The 18694-nt window shown below is 32.2% G+C and overlaps 1 protein-coding gene across 1 annotated transcript in view; it reads left to right on the forward strand.

Annotated features, from left to right (window-relative positions):
• Positions 1 to 18694, forward strand: part of LOC143229033 (max dimerization protein 1-like) — a 41912-nt gene that overhangs the window by 4505 nt on the left and 18713 nt on the right. The window contains exon 3 of the mRNA XM_076460687.1: positions 4297 to 4326. Within this exon, the coding sequence (XP_076316802.1) occupies positions 4297 to 4326 (30 nt within the window). The remainder of the gene's footprint in view (positions 1 to 4296; positions 4327 to 18694) is intronic.

The following is an 18694-nucleotide window of genomic DNA, read 5'->3' on the forward strand; positions in this document are numbered from 1 at the left end:
CAGAAGATCAACAATATTTTTGAACTGAAACAGATAATGAAGAAATATCTCATTGTTTTAATTGAGAATCAAAAAAGAGATGATAATTTAGTGTATGTGTGACTGTTGCTGAGAATTTGGTGCAGCCACTTCAAAAACCCATGTTTGTTTATTTAATTGCTCAACACTCCTGACAGAAATGCATTACCATTAGATAATATTTCGATATGGCAATTTTTGTATGTTCCAACAGTTTATGCATTACCTCTAGGAACTGGTGTTGTTTTGAATGGGTAAATGATTTAAAAAGAAACTACAAGCTCAAGTATGCAACCAAATTGTAACATTTTTCAAATTGGTATTGTTTTAATGAATAGAATTAAACTCCGTATTCTTGTAAACACTACTGTAATACTTGCCCATTCATATGAAGAGTATTTAGTGTCAACTATAGATTATGAATATTTCTTGCACAAATATCAGCAATTATCACAACCAGAAATGCCCAGAATTATATTTCACTGGTGTATTTTATGTCCTGAAACAAAGTCTAAAAATTATTTTGTTGAAGTATGGAACTTTCACCATTAAGGATATGTCGTAAAATCCCCATCCACCTTAAAAGTAAGCCAGCTTGGCATGATTGTAAAAGCTAGTGTATTATGTTGCCCAAGTTAAAGGTTACTGCAATTATTTAAACAAGTGTGTCATTTGATATTGGATGAAAATATACTGTGGTCCAATTGAAAAACTTCTTTGGAGGAAGGGGAGAACTTCACTTTACCTTAATTTAATTAGTAGAGTATCAATCTTAAAACACTGATATGATCTAGTGGTCTCATCATCAATCTTTGCTCAGGATATAGCTTTTCTGACCTGTTTCACACTTTACCAGAGTTAATCATTCCTTATCTTCTGTTTCTTAGGGAAATACTTATATTACCTAGCAAACTAAATGGCACGGTAGTCTTGCCTTGTAGTTTTATATATTTTCCTTTATATTTTGTTTGGGGAATCAGGTTATACATACTGCAATGCCTAAGGTCATGATAGTGTTAAACAGTTTCTCTTTGTGTTACATAATCCAGATCTACTGTCAAGGAAAGGTGAAATATGTAAAAAAGACCCCCAAAAAAAAAAAAAAAAACAACTAATTTATTATCATATCTAAGATATAAGACATGAAAAGGGAACATAAAGAAAATGTGTACATACATGTGGACAGTCCAACAGAGTGAACCCGACTAGGTGCCACTGTCTGTGTATTTTTATATATACATCATTTTTATCTGTATTATACTGTATTTATTTCCAAAATGTGTTGGTTACATTCAGAAGTTTAAATATTTGTTGTACCTGCTTTTAATATTTGATTTTTTATTTTGTGGAGTACATAGTTGTAAGTTGAAAGAATGAGAAAGAGATAGGTAAACATAATTTTAGAAACCTTCATTTTTGTTATTGTTTATCTATGCTAATTATAAACATTATCTAACACAAATTATTAGTAAGATTTTAATATTATTACTGCCAAATAGAATGCCCACATTTTGGTTGTTAAAATGTCCTTAAGTAATTTTTGAATAAAAAAAGTAATTAACCAAAGTTTTTATATAATTTTGAGGTATGTTCCAACTTGTAGAGCTGAGTGATTTAAGATAAATTCATCAGTATAATAATAATAAAATACCTATAATACTATGTAACAGTATTTTTACTTTTTCTTGTTCCTGGGCAGAATGTGTTATTTCACAATTGCTTACACCTAAAGTAAATGGAAAAGACCTGTTTTTCTTTTCAAACTTTGCTTTTGTGACCTACGTAATTAAATTTTCAAATTTATCCATTTTCTAGAACATTCCAGGTAAATTCAGTGCTGAGTAGCTGATTGAGAATTTTCTCGAACTTACAAGGATTTTCAAGAATTTTCTAGAATGTTGTAGAGCTTACAAAAATTTTCAAAAATCTTTTAGAATTTTCTAGAACTTTCCACTCACCATTTCAGTTTAGTTCTAGCTGCCTAAGTGAACACGTAGACCTATCTGATTTTATCATAGATAACATCAAGAAGCTGCAAGCAATCTCCAGATGCATTCTGTTATACATGTGGCCAATTTATTAAGACAAGAGCAAAAACGTACTCTGTGACATGCCTGTCAGGCACCTCATTTTTACCTGCGAGCACTGCAAAAAAAAACTAGAAGGTAAGATGGACAATTTTTGTTTGCTTGAATAGTAAGATTTTATATTATACAAATTTTAGACATTTTAAAATTTAAACATCTTTCGATGCACCTCAAAGAGGAATACAACAGTGTCAAAACCTTGCTAGAACCTTGAAGTATGAGGAGCATGGCTGGGAGGTTATCAGATACTGCAAAATGGTGGCATTCCTGATGGGTCTCCAAGGAGGCTTTACCAAGTTTCCCTGTTGTCCCGCTGCAGTGTCCATGCTGTCCCAAAGGCAAAGATAACTGCAAAAAAGCTGCCTCAAGCATTTTTTCCTTTCTACTGAGCTTCTTGGGGAATTCTGTGCACTCCAGGATCTTCTTTAATTGTGGTTCAAGGCTTCTTGGGTAGTCACAAGGCCAAAAATTATGTGGAACTGGTTGAAGCTCTGGTGAGGAACTATGGCAAAAGGGGCTGCAGGATGTCCTTGGAAGTCCCTATACTTGATGCTCATCTTGATAAATTCAAGGAAAACATGGGAGCATTCTCAGAGGAGCAAGGCGAGTGCTTCCACAAAGATATACTGGACTTCGAACACCGCTACCAAGGGGTGTATGATGAAAACATGATGGGAGACTATATTTGGGGATGATATGTGAAAGTGGTTTACGTTACAGTCGCAAATCTCAAAAACCTACTCATTTGTAAACATTTTGCTCATTTTTGTATAACTTTAATATAAATACATGTAAATCATGATTTATATGTTGTTTTATTCAGACCTTATGTAAATGAAAATGTGCAAATGTGCCTGTTTTTCACATAAAAAAAAATAGGTTAATTTCTAACTTTCATTATCCAGGTCACAAAAGCAAAGTTTGAAGGGAATAATGGCCATTTTCTGTACTTTTACAATGTAAGCAGTTAAGAAATAACACATACTATGCAGGAACAAAATTTGTTTTACATAATGTAATCATATATTTTATAGATTTAATGTCACATCAGTTATCAGGTAGTGTTTCTGACTGTTCCAACTATCTTGTAAATAAAATATTGTTGTTACAATTTTTCATTATTACTGATTAATTCAAGTTTATTCAGCTTAATTAATTAATTAATCTTATAACTCATTAAAATAATAAACTTATCAAAAAAAGGGTTTCTGATTATTACTATTTCCAGGTTTTCCAACTATCCAAGTAATTGAAACAATGCTATTTTATTTGTTTTTGTTAAATGAATAATACATAAGGGGCTGCTTGTGCTCTTTCCATTGCAGGTATCAAAACCAGATTTTTTAGCATGTAAATTGTTGTTTTTCTAGCTATCTCATGTAAATTGAGTGTAATCAGTTCATGGCTTCAGCAGTTAATTGATTAATAAATTCACTAATCATCTAACTTAATTTGCAAATTTTGCAAAAAAAAATGTACATTTAGCAATGATGATATTACTCAAGTGTTTGTATGATGTTTTCTTCATTTTTTCTCAAGGTAATAATTATAAATGGATGAACTACAGTAAATCAAAGTGTACAAATAATAAGTGTAAGTAGATATATTTCGGTCTTGTATCATTCATATGTCAGTTATTGTGCAATTTTTATTGCTTTAAACACATTTTGAAACTTTTTTTGTAGATTAAAGGTATATTTTTAACATAGGTTTGGAATTTGAAAATGCAAGTCTTATCTTGTGACTTTCAAATCTTCTTGTATATGATTTGTTATATGAATTTTTTAAAATAAATTGCACATCTTGTTGTCATCATTTGCTTGTCTTTGCTACACCCAGGGAGATTAGCTGTCAATGCTCACCAAATATATCTATCCTGTGCTTTCTTTACATAATCGCTATAGCTGGACCACAGTGATTCCGTTACTTTTTTGATCCACTTTCTTCATGATTGACCTCCCTTTCTACAACCTTCCACCTTTCCTTTTATTAAAGTTCTTTAAATCTTGTTTGTTCTGATAGTGTGTTCTAAATGCTGACATTTCTCTTTGGTTGTCTACTTTTAAGTTATGCTTTGTTTTTTCCATTTTGAATACTTTCTTTGTATAAGATATTTTCAATGCTTTTTGTAAGAAGCAATTTAAAATATTATAATTAATAATTAAGAGTAATTGTTTTTTTTTTTTTTTAGGACAATGCACAATGAGCTTGAAAAAAACAGGTAAGTTTATGTGTGTATCTTAAATATGTTGGTTTGGAGATGAGATGTGATAATACATTAAGATTTTTTACAATGACTAGCTTAATTTATAATGTTTGATAATAATGACTGACATTTTAGGTAAACTAATTAGTTTCATTATTGTAAACATGATAATTCCAATAAGATAATCTTACCTCTGCTTGCATAATAGCTTTTCTTGATTTGGAGTGCCCTCTATGTGCAAATTTTCACTCCTCACTATTCTTAATACTGAACAAGAGGATGATGATTTGACAACCTAATCAACACAGTCACATTTAGCTCCAGTTGATGTGCCTAGCCCTTCTCCTCCCTTCCTGGCATTGATCAACCATATTTGGCCTTTGAGCCAATATCTTGTTCTCTCCTCTCTCTCTCCCTCCCTAACTGGTTATTGGAGTTCGTATGGACCAGTTGCATTCTGGGGTCAGTATGCTTCAACCTTCACATAATATGGAAGCCTATATTTTGGCTTGCCACTAGTTTTATGACTGTGCAATTTATTTATTTTGTAATTTAATATTCTTACTTTTGCCGTTTCTATAAGCCTTAGATAATATATTCATGGAGTGTATTATATGTTTTGTATATTTGGTAAATTTGTATTTAATATTTATTATTCTAGTATTTGTATGCTTGTATTGTAGCTTCACAGTAAAATTATATCCTGAAGAGAGAGAGTGACCTTTGAAGTTATGAAATGGGTTGAAGAAATTAATAAAGGAGTGAAAAAATAGACTATTCTAATATTTCAGTTTTTTTTATTTGTATTCATAGGTCAATCTTAGTGGTATTTTGGTTAAAATTGCAGAATATTTGAAAGTGTAGAACATTACGATATTTTAAAAATTAGATATAAAAGTTTAAATGTAAAGTGTATATTAGAAATTAAGATTTGCAATATAAATCACATTCAAATGTACATTTAATTTCCAAGTTAAATCAAGATAGAATATTAAATAAAAATAAAATAATGTACAATATAATAGTACTCGTTAAAGCAGACATAAATGAATAAAAAAATCTTATATTCTTCCATCTTTTAATAATTTATTCTTCAGAAATGCTACTCATCTCTCAACAGAACTGAAAACTATTACCTCATGGCATTGCCAAAATTTTTGCACATGTGCCAAGCTTAGAACAAAACTGCCACTTCTATGTTGGGACTGTGATAATTAATCTCTAGTTATATCATTATGGCAGTGACACAGTGATAAAGGACTACATACTTTGAATATAGTAGCTTAACTTGAAAGCAAATATAAAAAAATTAGGTTTTTTAGATCATCTTGACTATAAATTTATGTATCCATATTTCTGATATTCTGCAACAAGATTCATGTTAAAGAGGCACTTTGCTAATCAGCATTTTGCTGATGTTATTGTGTGACAGATGTTTGGTTCCATTGTAATCATCCCCAGCAGGTTGGCAATAAGTATTTTTTGCTAAAAATATAAATAAAAAATTGGGGTTTAACACCCAAGATAACCTGTTGTGCAGATTTGTGCTTGACAGTAATCAAACAAACCATTTTGAAAAATGCATCTAAAATACATTATCTTTTGCATCATCTGTGCCCATCTCATCTTTTGATGATTTTCACCTGCTTCTTGACAATGAAATGGTAACCACATTTTTGTTTTTAGATGCATTTATTCACATGAATGTAATAATTTTTCTGTATCTCTAGATATTTTTCTGTCTCTTGAATCTATTTTTCTTGCTTGAGGATCTCCTCCTCCTTGTTCTTTGTCTCTTCTTCTCAATCTTTACAACTTCACTTAAGTAAAATTGCCATTACCTCCCCTTCAGTGGCACAGCAATATGTTTGTAGACTTGCAATACCAGAAAGAGGGTTTCAATATCTTTAGTGGTCAGAGCACAGATAGCCTATTGTGTAGCTTTGTGCTTAATTACATACAAACCATCACCTCTTCCACCTTGGCAAATTTTTCCAAACTCTTTCACACTTACTAATATAACTTCTTTTATTTTGGGGATTTGTTTGACCAGAATGCCATACTTTTTGAGGTTGACTCCTTTACTTTTATCTTAAGGACTTTCCCCTTATATTTTCCTGGTATTATGAGGTTTTGGGTGGAGTTTATTGTCTGTTATAAACTTCATTTCAGGCAGTTAGCTATATTATCTGCTCACTTTGGGTTTCTGCTTTGTTTGATTCAGGATTCCATACATGTTTCTCATCCACTCAGTATTATAGAGTCAACCTTTCTCCTTTTTCTCGTGATACTCTCTAATGTTCCTCATATAGGAGAGCTAGGTATTGCAGATCACAGAGGTGATTTGTTTCAGGGGCAATTCTTGGCTTCAATTTTCTGGGAGCTCTATTCTCCAACTCTGTGTATACATGGGCTTTGTTTGCAGAAAACCTTCAGAGTTTACACAGATGTTTTCATATGGACTTTCTTTGTCTTTCTAAACTCAACCCCTCTTTCATTATCAGCTCCTGTGCTTCATTGGCACTTGGAGGAAATTTTATCTTTTTTCAAGGTTATGAATTGTGCATCTCGGGTCATCAGCCATAGTTTGGAGTTTTATTTCCATCTTTTTAGTGATCTGTCATTGTATTGTTTTTTAACCAAATTATTATCATCCATCAGTTGAAGATTACAGTTTTATCAATCTGAGGTGGGTTTTCCCTGCCAGACTGTAGATAATCAGGTTTGATTTCTCAAATCCATTTTGTTCATCATCTAATTTGTCAACCATCCTTTCTTCCTTTGGTTTATTTACTATAGTTAGACTTTTTCAGTTTCAGGCCTTTCCCTTTTTGCTATGGCTCTGTATGTTTTAATCACATTTTGAGGGCAGTTGCACAGAAGAAAGATTTCTTGGGCCTACGTTTCCATTAGAGTATAGATGTTTATATCCTTTTTTGCCTGGTCTAAAGAGAGAAATTTGGCTGTACTCTACCTTCTTTTTCTAGGGTTATCTTATTTGAGTTAGCTGGTCAAGCTGTTTTAGTCCATCTTACTTCCAACCAGTATCTGATCCACTTTTAAAAGGTTCTATTAAATCAGTTTATGGGCTTACAGTGGTGCAGCCCAGGGTTTGCTTTCTTGTGTCAGAGAAATTAAAACTAGTTGTGCATTTGTGCTACAACAAACCATCATGTTATGTTCTATCTTGCATCACCATACATCAATGTAAATAAAAGGGAGACTTTTCAACTTGCCTGCAGGGCAAGCTCAGCCTTTTCCTTTATGTGTTTGAAACCTGGAGCTTCACGTTATCAAAGCTTTCATGTCTCTTTCTCTTATTATATGATGGGTTCATTCTCTTTTAAAGACTAACTTCTTTTGAGCTCTTTGTTTCTGTTGTATATGCCCACAGGCATTGACTTCAGTGGACTCTATCTGATCACAGGAGTAAGTTTGTAAACAATGTATTAGTAAAAATAAATCCAAGTAAAGTATATGAGAAGGTATTTCCAGAAAATTAGATGCATGTACTTGAATTGTGCCAACCAGAACAAATGACTAAAAATAATGGATTATTGTTTTGTGTGTGTGTGTGTCTATATATATATATATATACACACAGTTATGACTGAAAGTGTTTGTACCCCTGTGTCATGAGTAGTGTTTCCTCATAACTTAAAAAGTATCACGATTAGGATAATGAAAGTAGAGTATATTATAAATATTATACTAACACACATCTACATAAAAGTTTATATATATTAAATTACAAATAAACTGTTTATAAACAAATAACCAAACATAGGAGGAGCAGAAAGTGTTCGTGCGTCTACTTTAATGGTCAGTTGTGTAGCCTTTCAGGTGAATTACTTGGCACAATCTCTCCTCATAGCCCTCCATGATCATTTGACAGTACTCGACTGGTATTTCTTCCATTCTTCTTTACAGAAGGCCTCCAATTCTTGAAAGTTTTTCAGATGACGCTGATGAACCCTGGTCTTCAACTCATGCCAAACGTTTTCAATTGGGTTGAGATTGGGTAACTATGATGGCCACTCCAGAATACTTATATGGTTCCACTGCAACCAGGATTGCGCATATTTCAATGTGTGCTTAGGGTCATTATCATGCTGGAAGATCCTACGACGCCCAAGCCGCAAGTTCCGAGCATCATTCTTGATATAAGTGCCTAATATATCAACGTACTCTTCTTTTTTCATGATTCCATTCACACGGTGAAGGCTGCCTACACCAGAATGATCGAGTCGCCTCCGTGTTTAACTGTAGGGATGGTGTTCTTGGGAAGATTTCGTTCCCCATTCTTACGGAAAATATAGCAAACATCATTGTGGCCCGAAATGCTTGATTTTAGTCTCATCTGACAAAAGAATACTCTTCCAGTAATTAAAGGGTTTATCTATATGCTTTCTTGCATACCTCAATTGTGCTTCTAAATGAACAGGCTTTAAATATGGAGTTCTACGAGGATGGCATGCTTTGAATCCAGAAGAGCGTAACATGTTCGTAACTGTAGAGGTGCTTACTTCAACCCCAGTTTCCCTTACCAGTTTCTGTATGTCATTACGTGTTAAACAGGGATTCCTACTAACTTCTCTGAGAACCTTCTTCTTGGTTCTCTCTGGAATTTGGGGGGGGGCGTCCAGAACAAGGGAGGTTAGCAGTTGATCCAAAAAGCTTAAACTTGGCAATTATGCCTTAAACAGTAGATTTCGGCACAATAAGTTGTGTAGCAATACCGGAAAGAGACACATGAGGCTTGTAGTTTACAATAATTCGTTTTTTTAAATCACTGGACAGTTGTTTCCTGTTTGCCATGATGACCAAACAGATAATGATGGAGATGGCGCTAAATTGCCAGAAGTAAAATTTTTGTTGGCTAAGTTCCAATAATTATGAACCCAGTGTCTAGTTCTGGAATGGCATAATGTAGTTTATTTGCCAAACTAAACAAAATTTTTACAGGAATATCAGTGTTTTCACATGTTGTGAAATATACGAACACTTTCTGCTCCTCCTATTTTTGGTTATTTGTTTATAAACAGTTTATTTGTCATTTAATTTACATAAAATATTATGTGGATGTGTGTTAGTATAATATTTATAATATATTATACGTCCATTAGCCTAATCGTGATACTTTTTAAGTTATGAGCAAAAAACTACTTGGGACACAGGGGTACGAACACTTTCTGTTGTAACTGTATATACACACTTTAATGTTTTTGAAAATAACATGTTGAAACGTAATTGTCAAATTTCATGTACATGTATTCTTGGTAACTTGAATTAACCAGTTTTATAGTTTACTAGTACTTGCAAACAAAGACATGAAATATATAACCATATTCAGAGCTGAAAAAGAATTTTAAGGAAACATGAAAATATGTAAAATACACTTAAACCTACAAGTAAACAGATCACTATACACTGAGTCCTTGACCCTTTCATAGTGAGAGCAATAATGCCAAACTTTGGAAGTGAATTTATAGTTTAGGCTTTGGATTTGCAACTTTCAGTTTGTTTTTTTTTTGGTTGTTTTTGTAGAAATCTATCATAATTATTTTTTCAGATTTTTTGACAACTAAAATTTGTACAGTATATCATTATGTATATAAAATTATTATAAATGTGTATAGCTTACCATGCTCTGTTGCAATATTTGAAAATAAGTACACATTAAAGGAACAAATTTGTAATTAAAATATTTGTTTATGTTGGAATATAACTAGTTTCAGTAGAAGTGCAGGTAGTCCCTATGGGAGGCCTCTGAATTTCAAAGATGCAAGCTGGGTTCAATTCTGTGTTATATTACAAAATATTCCTCACACTTGATGCTTTGGGTGTATTATAAAGTTGACAGCTAATTCCTTAGCATGGATGTTAAAGTGAGGCTGACTGGTAACTTTCTCTTTGGTCAGTTGTTCAAAGTTAGGGATAGCGTTAGGGATAGTAGTTTTGGCAAATAATTACAAAATTCAAATAAAGGTTCTGAAATGGTACTACCCTCTTTTCACCCAAAGCTATCTTGATCTTGGATTGTCCTCTAGGCATTAATTCAAATTTTTTTTCTAACAGTGCACTAGTTTTTTTTTTATACCCCTTCATTTTCATGCCATTTCAGAACATTTGCTGAGTGTGTGACTAACCTCCATCAATGATATTCCAAAGTCTATACTTTCTCAATTGGCATACTAGTGTGTAGACGTGTTTTAACTCATTCTCTATGAATCTACAAAAGTTTGATCTCTGCTTGATCAAAAATGATTTTTAGGTAAACAAGGATCAAGATAGCTTTGGGCACCTGGAGGTATGTGTCTATCAGGAATACATTTTCAGTGTAAGAACATGTTAACTTTCAGTGAAACCTGATGGAATGATACAATATAAACACAAAAGTCTGGATTGATGATAACATTTTCAGGTAACTTTTTCTGTAAGGCAAGTATTTATTTTACTATTTTCTTAGTTTAAAATGCACATTTTTTTATAATGCCATAATGATTTAAAAGCTATGCAAACAGTACTTTTGTTGTTGTCTTAAATGAATAATAAAAATTGCTTTGTGCAGGTAATAAAAAGGAAATTGCTTTGATGCATTTCCTCAGAACTAAGTTCAGTCTTTGAATAAACCATTTAGAAATTTAAAATTTTGTTTCAGTCACAAAGTATATTAATTTGTTATAACCTAAAACAAGTTCAAACAAAAATAAACTAAAATAAAAATAAAAAATGATGTACTAATTGAAAGAATCCTAAGGTGCAAGGTGTAATATGGTTCTATGACATTTCACAGCCACAATTTTGCACCTGACTCTTGGTAGCCAGCATCACAATAGAACTTAGTTGTTCATTTCCTTCACTTTTACATGTTTAAAATTTTTAACTTTTAACAATATATTTTAATTTCATGTCTATCATTATGTATTTTCACAAATGTTTAAGCAACAAGATACATGTTAGAGTAATACTGAGTTTATCAGAATACTCGAGTTGATGAGAAAGAAACAGAGAGACTAGCTCACGTGCTGGTAATTATCCTCCAAACATAACATGATCTCAAGACATCATCTAACCTGCCCTAAGTGGTTCACTGGTAAATCTTAGTGCTTATGCTACTAATAATTGGGTTCAACAATGGCAGTGGACACACCATAGATAGCCCATTCAGTAGCTTTGTGCTAAATAAACAAACAAAACGACCGAGCTTATATATTGAGGTTCGACATTAGCGGTGTAGCTATCACAACCCATTCAACCACAAACAAAAATACAAACATTCATCGACATTCTCATAAACATAATTGTTTTAAACAGTATGTTAACAACAAATCATAGAAACAATGGATTGATTATAAATTATGTAGAATGAAGACTGTGATGTTAGTAACATTATGAGGCGATGAAAACTATAATATGAATAACATTATTGAGGGATGAAAACTATGATACGAATAACATTATCGAGCGATGAAAACTATGATACGAATAACATTATCGAACGATGAAAACTATGATACGAATAACATTACTAATATCATAGTTTACATCATTAGATAATGTTATTAGTATCATAGTTGATATAAATACTCAGCTGGGTAATCATCTGCTGCCAATTTTCATGGGTGCAAAATTGTCCACTGCCAACAGTCGGGTGCGAAATTGCGGCTTCGAAATGTTGGGATACCATAAAATGTATCCTGGGTTTTGGAGGTGACTGTGGAAGTAGGACCCACATTACAGTGGGGATACACAATCTATCAGTTTTAACCTCCATTCACCAGTTTCACATAAAGAAATAAAATAGAGTAAAGGAATAGCAATAGAAATAAAAATAAAAATAATAGGTATAGAAATTAGGAGAGAGAGAGATGTGGGTTCTCAATTGATTCCACAACGTCCCACATCTATATCGCCATTTGCTGTTTTCAGAGAGTTATAGGAAGGTGGCTGCTCTCAAAACTAAAGAAGAAGAAAAATTAATTGAAAAATAAAAATAAAGTACTACCATCTGGGGGAAAGTAAGTGAAATAAACTTGCCTTTTCAAGTTAGCATTCCAGTCTCCATTATGTTAGGTACTAATTGGTAGCCCAGGAAACATATTATACTAGTGTGAAGGGTCATGTCCAGTTATCTAAATTAGCTAGTATAACTCCTAACTACCACCCATTAAATCTACTATAACTATCATGCTCTAAACAAGCCTTTATATGCAGTAAAGTGTATACCCACATAAAGAAGTGCCAAGTTAAATCATGTAATTCACAACTGAAAATAGTTTAGAAATTTTACTAAAAATTTCTTTATATCTATTTGAAACATTCTTACATTTTACAGAACAGTTTAATAATTTTTTTTAAAGTTTCTGTATTAAATCTATTAACTATTAACTTTTGTGTCAGTATTTTAACATTACTGATAAAATATTGTAATTTATTACAAATTTTACGATATCTGAATTACTGTGAAGTTATAACAGAAGGGTATGTTACATTAATATTAAAAGAGGGTAAACCATAAATTGGAGAGGCAAAATATTGTATAAGGTAAAAATATTTGGATTTGCATAGTTTTCAATAAATTAAATCTTTTCTCATAGAAGTAAAGATATAAATTTCTTATAGAAGTAGAATTGTTAGCTTCCATTGGAACTCTTATCACTTGTTTAAAACCAGGTTATTGAAAAATATATAATGATTGTAACTACAGAAACTTGTATCTTTAATATTTTTGGAGCTAAATTTTCTCTATTACAGTTCTATGAAAGAATAACAAAATTGTTCTATTAATGAATTTAAACAAAGATTAATTTTTTTAATGGAGTTGTGTGTAGTGTGAAATCAATGTGACGAATGGAGATTAAGACTGATATATGATGTATCCCTACCACATTGTGGGTCCTACTTCTTCAATCACCTCCAAAACATAGGGTACATTTTAAATCTCACATAATAGCTTGTACCCTGGTATCTTTTTAGTTAGTGCATCATTTTTTGTTTTTTATTTTTTCCTTAGTTCAGCTTGTTTTTGATTATAACAAACTAATATTTAGTCAGAGGTTTGGATTTGCTGTTTTTAAGGCAGTTCTTCCCTTTTGATTTTCTAACTTTATTAGTATTAAAATTCTCTAAAAATATTTAGGCAGAAACAGTACTTAATAATCATAACTAATTATTAACTGTAAATTAAAAACAATGCTAACACAGTTCTAAATTAATGATCACAAACCAGCATATTGCTAATTAATGTTATAGGTTTGCTAGTAAAACTTGGAAGTTATTAGAAAAAAATATTCTAGAACAAATCTCAGAATATCTGTGAAATACCTTGGCATCCATGACACATGCATTTCAATCACATTCTGAGAAATTCTGAATAAAGAAAGTTACTGTAATTGTGATTAACAAGATTGTTTCATTTACAAGTGTCATGGCATACTTACGTCAAGTAGCAGGAAATGAGAATAGTGAAATTGCAGCATTGATTAATTGTGATTGATTGCCAAAGAAATTAGAATTTGGAATAGCTGAAAAAATAATAATTACTATGTAATGCTACTTGATTTATATTTCAGCATCAGAGTATTTTTATGTAATAGGATGATGTCAGTCTCTCCATTGACACTTGCTTTCGTAACCCTATTTTATATTTATGTTCGATATTGTTAGAATGAAGCTTGGTAAACAGGGATAAGACTTGTATTAAAGATGTGTTGATATAGGTATTTATTTTTGTACTTTTGTCTTTCCTTATAATTTATGGATTTGATGCTGTAATTATAAGACAGCATTCTAAGATGCAAATACATTTCCTATAAATCAGAGTTATGTTTTTTTGTACTTCCACATTGCTTGTTATTATTTATTGAAGTTTATAATAGATACAAGTTTCTTTAAAGCAGTGGTTCCCACCTTTTTTTTCCTTTTTTTCTCATGGTCTTCTTCAAACCAGTGACAATCATGTGCCTCTTCCCAGATAGTTCTCTCTATGCATGAAATATTCAAATATATTATTTTTAATTAATAAAACATAATATTTTATGTTAAATTATAATATAGTGATCCTAACATCATGGGCCACTTCAGAATATTCATATACCTCTTGAAGTCTGCACACTGCAAATTGAGAAACATGATTCTAGAGTAATTAGCAATGCAAATGTGGTTTTATTTTATTGTTTAATTAGTAGTTTTAGTATCCATCACAGTAGGTTACTAAGAAAACTTTTCAAATATTTCTTTACTAAAATATTGTTTTGCTAAGAAAATTATACATTTTAAGACATGTTTTGGTGGAACTTTATTATTTTGATATACCATATGTTGATAGTTCATGGTGAATAATCTGGCAACAAAATGTTTAAAGCACTTGTTATTTGGATATTTTTATTCTTTCCTCCAGAAGTTTTTAGTTTTTTTTAAGCAAAAAGAATTCTCAAGCTCAAGTGATTATATGCATTGTTGAGACTAACATGATGTCATAGCATTAGGTTGTATGAGAACTCTTAAGTTCCCAACTGTGTTAAAAGCACTTATCAGGTCCTACTAGTCAAGTGCATGTAGATATTTTGTGCAAATAGGAGAATTACATGTACACAAATGATTGTAAGCTTAGTAAGATGCTTACTGTTAAAAACATGGTAGGTAGAAGTTATTTGGGGAAAGCTTAATGTCTGCCTTATGGTTCTGGTTAACTGACTTGGTGTGACAGTTAGTGTGAAAGTGGAAATATGAAGGTCGTGGCATATTGCCAAACAGTATTAAGAACTGTTGCTCAGTTGCTTACAGTTGAAGAATTTGTGTATTATCCACTTATTCATTCGAAATATATGCAGTAGTATGACCTTATGTAGTTGTAAATTATACATTATGTTATATTGTAAAAGAAAATTTAAAAATGAAACAAAGTAGTTCAGTATTATATGAATCTTTAGGTTTAGCATTTATATATTTAAATTCTTGTGTGTGTTCTTTTGAAATATTTTGACTAACTTTTGTATTATTGAACACATTTATGTAAAACTGAATAGCTGTAAACTTACTTTTGTTAAAACAGAGTATTAAGGTTGTACACGTACTTGTATGTTTAAGTCAATATAATACAAAGTGTTTCTAATCATTTGACTTGCTTGTGGACATTCACCACAGTGTAAGGATATGTATTTGTAAAGAAACAAAGGAAAATTTGAGCTTTTGTTAAAAGATAGTTATAATTGTAGAATAGGCTAGGTAACCTGTTAATTGTGCACTTTTCCCTGTATATGTAATGAAGATATCTGTTGAGTAGAAACTTTATGTTCATTAATGTCTGGAAGAGTTAAATAATATATATTTTGGCATGGCTCATCATCGTGAATGAAGATCAGGTATATCTAAGTGAATTGTTGTGTTTATACTATTAGCTTATGGGGTGGGCAGGCTTGGTTACTCTGAGGTCTTCATGTATGTGGACATGAAGGTTTATTTATAAAAGTTACATTTGCTCAGAATTGTTTCTTGCACCAATTATCTTTAAGGAGAGTTTTCACAATTAAACAAAGCATATTAAACCATCAGGAAATCAATTTTTGTAAAGAAGACTTGCAGATCTTTCTCTTGTGGTTTGTGTAAAGAAACTTACAAGAGAAACTAGTGGATTGTTTTTAGCAAGTATTAGGATGGGGCAGTTAGTGGAATTTGTTAATTGATTAATTGTCAGGCTCATTAATTGATTACATTCAATTAATCAATTATTTTCATACAAGTCTTGGATAGTTGGAATAATCAAACATAAGGTTTAAAGACAAAAAGGAACCTTTTGGTACATTTGAGCTATCTTATTGGTTGGAAAACAAAAAAAGAAAACTCAAATCAGCTCTTTTCATTCAGATATTTATCGAGTCTTCCCTTACACTCCTTTAAATTTACTGGATCCACCAAAACAGTAGGCAACCCATTCCAAAGGATACCTCTGCTCTTTTAGCAAAATAAAAATATATTAGGTGAAGGTTGATTCTTCCTCTGCTAAACAGTAGTAATTAGATGTTTTTTTTTGTTGTTTTTTTTAGTCATGACACTAATCAGTTAAACTGAATATTCTTGAATTAATCAAAACTATTAATGAGAAGTCATAATGATAATATATCAATTACTTGGATGGTTGGAATAATCATAAACAGTAATTATTGGAAACACTAATTTTGGTTAATTAATTAATTTCATGACCAGTTGATTTAATCCTAATTTTGAGTGAGTATTCTACATAACACTAGCTGATATAACTGATGCTCTTAGGCAATTGAGTGAATCACCTGGTTCTAGCAGCTCTATATATATTCACATTAATATTTGTATTACCAATCATGAGAGAGATTTACATGGGTTGCTAGTAGTAAAAATTGAACATTGCAGTGTAACACTTCTTTTTAATCATTCATAGCATATTTAGGCATGAATATATTATGCTCATCATGAAAAATATTATGCAACTTAAATGTGTCTATACAGTATAACTGTTTATTTTGTATTCTGATACTTGAGTACATGTGGAGCCTACAGAAAGTGGAATTTTAAGATTTATGATGCAGAATGATGTTACTAGATTTACTTATTATGAACATTATAGACTCTACTTTCACTAGTTAATGGCACAATTTATGTTTCAGTGTGGTATATGCCCCTACTCACACAATGTTTCTTAATCTTCCACTGGCCTCTGATTCTTTGAAAAGAAATTTTCTCATTTGACATGCTGGCCTTTATACCCCTTAAGTTGGGGCTGCCCATTTCATGTGCATAGAGCATGTGACAACTTTCCACCGACTTTCTTGTGTTTTAACAGCTAGTCATTCCCTTGTACATCTTCCTCTTAGAGCAGTTGGCTCCATCTGTACTACCAGGCATGAAACTTGCTTGCTGAAGATGACCTAGAAGCATCAAAACATTGTCCTTTGCTCATCAGTAAAAGTGTTAATACCCATTCTGAGATGCATTTTACTTGCTTTCAGTTTTCAATAATTTTTTCTTTGATATTTTGAACTTTCTTAATATTTGTTCATTTTATTTTGAATAAGTTCTGCTAATTCTGGCATTCTATTGTGTTACTGGCTTCATTTACCATTTTCACACAAAATACTGAGAATTATGAATTTGTGATTTACTGTGATTATCACCACAGCTCCTGAAGTTACTAGGGATATACACATTTCTGTTACCCAGGCCTGGAGATCAATGTTGTCTGCTGAGGAGATCCAATCCTTGGTTCATCAGGAATTAGTTTCTCACATGGGGCCTTGGCATTTTTCTCTACAATGGTCATTACTTCTTCAGGCTGATGAAAATGTTCAGGGTGGGTGATTTAAACTGCTTTTTTCTTGCTTCTTTTGCTCTATGACCAGGTTCTGTCCCTTTTGGAGGAGATTTGATCTTCTACTCCTTTCCTCACATTAATTACACCTTTTTGTCTCATTTTTGAATGTTTTCTATGACACCTCTCCTTTCATTTTGTGTGAGATCCTAAACATGAACTATTTGGTGTTCCCACTTCACTGGTCCTTGAGGTTCATGCAGAGTGGTTTTTATCACAGCTAAGTCTCGACATTAGTATACTTTGAATCTCTCAAGTTTTTGACCAACACTCTTTAGCATTTCCTCATTTTTCCAAATCCATATTTGGATTACCAACTGTTAGATCTGTTATCCTTCTGGGGTTCTAATCCTGAGGCTTCTGTATCATTTTTATAGGCACAGGTTTTGTTTTACACTTACATTTTGTGTTACCTTTTCTTCTTACACCTTCTCTCTGCAGCCTTTCATCATTCTTCTGACCATTTTTCAGAGTTTCTTGAATCTTTCCTGTGGTCAACTTTGAGGCTTTCTTCTTTGCCCTTTTCCCCATTTACCTGACTGCTTTGCTGTTGGAAGGGGAGGGATATGCCACTTGCAGGGGTTTATCTCCCCTTCCCCATATTCCTTCAGGAAGTTAAGAATGACTGCATTTTTGTTTGACACCATTTTTGGAGGTCATCATAATTCTTTGGAGTCCCATGTTGATGTGATGAGGTTACATACATCCCTATCATCACTTACCTACTTTCATATTTCATTCTTTATCCACATCTTGATGTTCTCATCCTTATTTTCATTTTTTCTGTGTCTATTAAGAATGTCAATATTGGTATAGTTCTCAATGCAGTTGGGTAAGGTCATGAGGGGGAAAGGTTTCACCAATTTGTTAACATTTGGAGGCCTTCATTACCGAACTGTTGGCTCTGTGGATTTTATCAGTGGATCTCTCCTTTCAGTTCTTGCTACCACCTCCTTTTTTTCTCTTTGTTTTTGCTTTCTCTCTTCCAAGGAATTCCATCTCAAGTAGTCACCAGTTCAAGGTAGTAAGATACATTTT

Source organism: Tachypleus tridentatus, chromosome 10, assembly GCF_004210375.1.
Source record: "Tachypleus tridentatus isolate NWPU-2018 chromosome 10, ASM421037v1, whole genome shotgun sequence".
NCBI classification, from domain to species: domain Eukaryota; kingdom Metazoa; phylum Arthropoda; class Merostomata; order Xiphosura; family Limulidae; genus Tachypleus; species Tachypleus tridentatus.